Source organism: Channa argus, chromosome 23 (assembly GCF_033026475.1).
Source record: "Channa argus isolate prfri chromosome 23, Channa argus male v1.0, whole genome shotgun sequence".
Lineage (NCBI taxonomy): Eukaryota > Metazoa > Chordata > Actinopteri > Anabantiformes > Channidae > Channa > Channa argus.
This window is the reverse complement of record NC_090219.1, coordinates 4,039,919-4,046,542: the sequence shown is the minus strand read 5'-3', so window position 1 is coordinate 4,046,542 and position 6,624 is coordinate 4,039,919. Positions and strand designations below refer to the sequence as shown.

General features: G+C 41.2%; 1 protein-coding gene across 1 annotated transcript; it reads right to left on the bottom strand.

Moving 5' to 3' along the window:
- Positions 1-302: 302 nt before the first annotated feature.
- On the bottom strand, positions 303-2,845 carry sox1b (SRY-box transcription factor 1b). Its single transcript, XM_067493876.1, has one exon. The coding sequence runs from the start codon at positions 2,414-2,416 to the stop codon at positions 1,364-1,366; it is 1,053 nt and encodes a 350-aa protein (XP_067349977.1). The 5' UTR covers positions 2,417-2,845; the 3' UTR covers positions 303-1,363.
- Positions 2,846-6,624: the final 3,779 nt, after the last annotated feature.

The window sequence follows — 6,624 nt, the reverse complement described above, 5'->3', positions numbered from 1 at the left end:
TTTTTACAACTGGCAAAAAACTGAGGGTAAGAAATCAACAGAGCACATCATAATTCCTGTAAATGGAAAATAGGTGGCAAACAAATTTTGTAATGTTCAACTTTTTGTATTTTTGTTAAAGAATATGTCCCTTTCTCAAATTAAGATATAGACAAAATAATCTTTTATTTTGTCAACATTAGGTAAATACTTTACACCAAGTGTTTACTGCAACCTTAATATGCTCGGCTCCATGGTGGCATTGTAGACATATAAAACCCATATTAAAAAATGTAAACAGAAGAAAAGAAACACAGCCTATGTATTCTTTTCCCATTTTAAATATCTTATATTTACAATTCTCCTTTCATCTTACACCAGTTATATTGTCCAACATTCATTTCTCCTGATGAAATGTTATTAGCAATATTTATGCCCAGATGGGAAATAAGGTTGAACTTATTTTTGAAAAAAATATCATAATCAAAATGTATCTGTTTATTTTATTGTCAATTTTAAGAGAGTTAAATAGGAGACCAAAAGACATAATTAGGTTTTCAATAATATCACTAAAGTGAGTAACCATGACGGTCTGGAATTGTGTATTTATTTTCTGTAATTGAATTTTGTCTATACTGTATGCCGAGATTTAATTAAGACCCTAACAATACAATGAGCTTTGAAATTCTATTTCCGAAAGGGAATCCATGTAAATAAGCAGGAAATATTAAACCTATTTAAATCCTCTGAATTAAGAAATACCCCACGAAAAAAAATCGAACACTTTAATTATTGCAAAATGTATATAACTCAGCGCACATTTGTTTGGTCCACAACCCGAAAATGGGGCTTGATATTTTATAAATTATGTACAATTGCATAAAAGCGTTTTCAGTAGGCCTATTTATTCACAATTTACAAGATTTTACAACAACAAAAACAAATTCAAATTACACCAACTGACTCACGTTTACAAGCATTAAAACTCAATTGAAATTGCAGCCCAGAAACTTTTTAAAACACACCTTCCAAACCCTCCTCCATTTATTATACGGTTCCCTCTTTAAACAGGTTTTCAGGCTCTCTCAAACACAGCTGGTGTCTCTTCATTGCACAGAAAAGTCGAAAAAAAAAATCACCTGCACCAGCCCGGATTATAACTGAAATCGTATCAAAGCTTGGCATGCTCTGTTCCAGAGAACCAAAGTATGTCAGATGCGCTCTCCTTTAGCACAATCCACCAATGAAAGAAAAAAAAAGTTTGTTCAGTGATTGCATTTTTATGGCTATAACCGCCTATAATTTACAATTCATCAGCAGCCTGCGCCCACATCTAAAGTTAAAATATTTGGTTGTGGTTTGTAGTGCTTAAACATTTAGAGGTTTAAATATGAGTCAGAGGAACCGTCCCGTTTACCGGAGTGGAGCCGCTGCTCTGGTAGTGCTGCTGGTGGAGCACGTGCAGTCTGCTCTGAACTGAGTCCCCCGCCGCCTCTCCGGTCGGCAGATACATGCTGATCATGTCCCGCAGGTCTTCCGTAGGGCACGGCGGCGGTGCACGCGCGGTGGAAACCGGGGGGCTCACACTAGGCTCAGATTTCACAAGGGACCCCAAAGTCCCTCCGAGCGTCCCGGACACCGGGGAGACACCGGAGCTTTGGTGGTGATGAGTGTAGCCAGTGATGCCGCCGTAGCCCGGTGGTGAGGCGCTCATGTAGCTCTGAGAGTTTGAGATGGGGCTGTAAGATAAGGCGCTCATGTCGTACCTGTGCACGGGCTGCGGGTGGTGATGCGGGTGATGGTGCGGGTGCGGGTGATGCGGGTGAGCGCCGGTGCCCGGGTGTTGCGTGTATGCCAGCTGCGCCTCCTGCATCATTGCGTGAGCCGCCGCCGCCGCAGCAGCCACTTGGCCCGAGTATGTGCCGTTTGCCCAGCCGTTCACGTGCGTGGCGTAGCTCGCATTTGGTCCTGCGTGGCCCCCTCCGGGGCTCTCCAGCCGCTGCCCGCCGCCCATTCCCACACCACCAGAGGAGCCGAGGAGCCCACCGGCCAGCGAGTACTTGTCCTTCTTCAGAAGCGTCTTGGTCTTCCTCCGCGGCCGGTACTTGTAGTCCGGGTGTTCCTTCATGTGCATGGCCCGGAGCCGCTTCGCCTCGTCGATGAAGGGTCTCTTCTCCGCCTCGGTCATCACCTTCCACTCTGCGCCCAGCCGCTTGCTGATCTCCGAGTTGTGCATCTTGGGGTTCTCCTGAGCCATTTTCCTCCGCTGGCCCCGGGACCAGACCATGAAAGCGTTCATGGGTCTCTTGATTCTGTCCTGGGGGACTTTACCTCCGGTCCCCCCGCCTCCTCCTCCCGCGTGTGCCCCTGGGTTGGATGGGTTGGTATGGGGCACCACGGGCGAATGTAAGTCCGTTTCCATCATGATGCTGTACATTCACCTGGTCTTGGTAGGACAGCACTTCTCAGTCAAACACACAGACACATTCAGACAGGCCTGCGCAGCCAAACCCCTGAGGAGGCTAGAGATAAAGAGTGACAGGCACACAGCGACACAGATGAAAAGGTGCTGTATTCTCAGGATGAAATCCGCTCAGAGGAAAACTTGCTCTTTCTTCCCCTTTCCGCCTTTTCCCTGTCATCCGCGAGCGCAGAGAACAATCGAAAGCGGTAGTTGAGGCTGGCTTTGCTTGAAGCTGTACTGGGAAAAGTTAGCGGAGCGTGCCCGGGCCGCGCGCTTTGACAGCAGCTAAATGAGCGAGAGACGGCCAATGGAGAGGCTCGAGCGCAGACGTGATTTGCATGCAGGGGCTCGAGGTTCTGGTGACGTCGAGCGCGAGACCTAAAAATTACTCCCTCTGTCATCTGTTTTCTGTGTGTATCTCAAACACACAGCATGTCAACAGCCCTCTCCATCAGACGGGCTACAGTGGAATCATATCTCATATCAATCAGCATATCAATAATATGGGGGGAGGGGGGGAAATCTATTTTACAGTAATATTAAGAGGAATTGATAGCAAATTTATTTTGTATTTCAACTAAATGTGGTCGCTATTTAAATTGCATAAGAATTATCACATCTTTATTGTCACATCACTCTATAAACAACATTTGAAGTTTAAAACAGACGTTTATAACTATCTACAGTCTAGCTGACTTAGTTTAATAAAGTATAAGCTCATATGGCTAGTGACTATAGTAAGTCATGAAAGATGCCATGATTTTGTAATTGAACTATTAGTAGAATATTACTTTTAACATAATATGACCTATATAGTTCACAAACCCTATTTTTAATTTGTCCCTGTTTTTACCAAACAAAGGGCTACACAGCCTCCTATTCAGAGCCACAGGTGCTTTTCTGTTGTGCCCGTTGCTAGGAAACAGGTGACTGACACCCAGAACACGTGCCATTCAAAGCGGCCCTTTTGTTTGTTTCACCAGCGCTTTGTGACAAGCAGGAGAGAAAGAGGGAGAGATTTAACCCACATTAAAAATACAGTAATTCTATAATAATGTTGCATATATTTCAGGTTCAAAAATAGATAATTTTAATAAACTATATTGTAAAGCAGCTGCAGGCCTTCAACAGCAGGCCGGGGGTTGCTTACACGCTCCTGTTTTAACAGGGATTACGAACAATTCTGCAAAACATTTCTTTCAAAAAAATGTAATTGATTGTGTCACGATCTGTAAAGAGAGATGGCAGTTTATTTTTTAACCAGATTCTATTTTTAATATTTAGTTCATCCTCCATGTTTAAAAATTTACTTAATGTTAATTAATGTTTGTAATGGTCTTAATTTTACTATAACAGCAAAAAAAAATGTCATCATCAGCAGATAATTTAATTAAACTGAAAAACGGTGATGTAAAGATAATCTGTTATGTATCATGCAATACAAAACAAATTTCGCACTTAAATGTCTGAAACTATTAAATGTTTGGTTTTTATGCTTGAAGTGAGTCATTGGATCAGTTATCAGAATAGCCACTTTATATTTAACTGTTACGGCCCCAGGGCCCTTGGTTGTTTTCTTGTGTGACAAGTGTTTTTTTCATATGCAAAACTGTGCTGTGCCAGAACACACTCCAGATTCCCGGATCACTCAACTCCTGTTAAAAGATGCTTGTAGAAATGTGTACATTTAGGTCCATGTAGCTGTTTGCGCACAATGCAGCAATTTTGAGAGAGAAATGGCATTTAACTTTGCAGTTTGTTGGGTTCTTTTCCTGCTTCGCTAGCTTCCCGTCATGTGGAGGATCTTTTCAGCCCTCTGGGATTATGCTCCTAAGTGGCATCTGTCAGGTGCTGCCTGCCTCTCAGCGAGCTGGTAAGCTATACTGGAAAGCTGGAATGGCTGGATTTTCCTCTTGCTCACTTGTACCAGTTGGCTACAGTGTGATTAAGTGGCTTGTATGATGTGTTTTGTGAAAATGCGACACTCTCCCTTCTCTCTGCTTCTTTGCGTCCAACACTGAGACCTACAGTCACAGAAATGAGCAGACTGTTTCTTTCAATTACAAGGAATACAGCAAGCTGGATTTCACTGGAGGCATAAATCACGTTAAAACAAAATACAGATAATTATAATATTTATTATTGTCACGTGAAAAAAACTTTAGGTATCCATTTATTGATTTCAGGAATATTGTCACCTTCTGAAGCTTTAATGAATTAACTCTGATACTTAATTGGTTTTCATGAAAGACTGAAAGCTGAAAACTAATGAGGGTAAACACAGTGATTCATCTCCAGGTACATTTTAGATATTAGATTTGCAATACAGCCTGTTGACCCATGCTTTGAATCCTGTGCTTTGTGTAAAGTGAACAGAAAGAGAAGACGTCCCTGTTGTCAGGTCTATCATATCTGTGTGTTTGGCCATTTATATACAGTACGAAGGATGAAAACAAACTGAAATAACACTAACAAAAGCAGCAAAATGCTGGTGTCTTACCCACTGTTTAAGTGAAGCTTGTACACAAACGTAGTGGCCTATCTCACTGTCAAGTCAACATTTCAGTATGTCGGTATTCTTGAACAAAATCTACTATTACACTTGGGTTTGACAACCTTTTGTTGTCATGGCGATCCAAATAATATTGGAGCATTGTTTTTGCTTGTGCCCTAGTCTCCCTGAAGGGAAATGTGGCTGAATGAGCTGACTGCTCAGTAGACTGGTGTGGAATAAGTATCACATTTGAAAATTCTTATAAAATGCCTTTGGTAAGTATTTCAGACTGGCCAGACTCTTAAATATATTAAATGATAATTACTCATGAGTGAAACCACAGCTATTATTGACTTGATTCTATTATTAACTGACAATGCAGAAGATGAGGACATGTGGTGTCACTGAGAAAACACTGTAATGTACCACTTACCATAGTACCTTGTTTCCTCACTGGGTTGTGCCTTTTAATATTAAATGAGGGGAAGTCACACACATATAAAAACTGTCAGCATGGCTTTCTGTAGGAGTTGTAGCTACTGTATCTGAGGCTCATGCTATCACCAAAGTACCATCTTAAACAGAAGCAACTGCGCCTAATATTTGGAACAAGCAGTAGTCCAAGAAGCCTTTAATGAATTAAATGAAACTTTATATTTGGTTGTAAACCCGTCGTTTGCAAAACTCACTAGCACAAAACTGTTAGTTACTTCTTTGATATGTTTTTACTGGAAACTTTAAAATGTCATAAGTGTACAGAAAAAAACTAATGAATTAAAACAACATTTATTCTTATATGATTTCTGTTGCTTATTCTGGTTCAGATTTGTTAACTCTGCAATCCGCGTACTCAGGCCACTGGTGGCAGTGGCGGGAAGATCTGCACCAGAACAAGAAGACGAGACTGCACACACTTTGACAGGCTACACAGAGGTGAGATTTTTTTTAATTATTAGTGTTTTCAAACATTGCTTCAAAGCTTTATTGATTCTGTTTCAACACTAAAGAGTCATGAGGTGTTGCAAATGTGCTTTATTTAAAGCTTTTCCCACACCTGTTAAAGTTAAGTGCCAAGCAGTTTACTTCTATGAAGTGTGGAGACTGTCCCAAACAGAGGTAAGACAAAAGCCAAGACATCCAACACTGTCCAGTCTCAGTTTGCCAGTGTGCTGCTTCAAATGTTTAGTCAGATGTGCAACCAAACTTGAACTTGAATAGTTTCCCAGATGCACTGTACCTTGTTGTTTACTTGACACTTTCTCGTCACTGTCGTGAAGCCACAATGACTGTGCTTAATGCTGTCCATCATTTAAATTTTGTGGTAGTTTTTTTTTACGTGCCCAACTCTATAGTGATCGTATACTGTGTGTACTGGGGAACTATCTATCACATTATCACATTCATGATGACATTAACACTTTACTTACCCTAGTTAAAATTTGTTTACTTCCTTTTTAAATAAAGAAGCTGCTGGATAAATGTGTGGGGTGTGTGGCTGGCTATATTAAATAGTCAATGGCTGTGTCTGACTGGTGGAGAACTGAGATTTACAGAGCACATATGTTTAAAGTGGCTGACAAAAAGATTAAGGCAGCCACAAAATGCATGAGTGACCCACAAAAGCCTTGTAGCTGACAAAATCACCTGAAAACAACAGGAAATAATTAAACAGTCTCTTTCTTTTTGA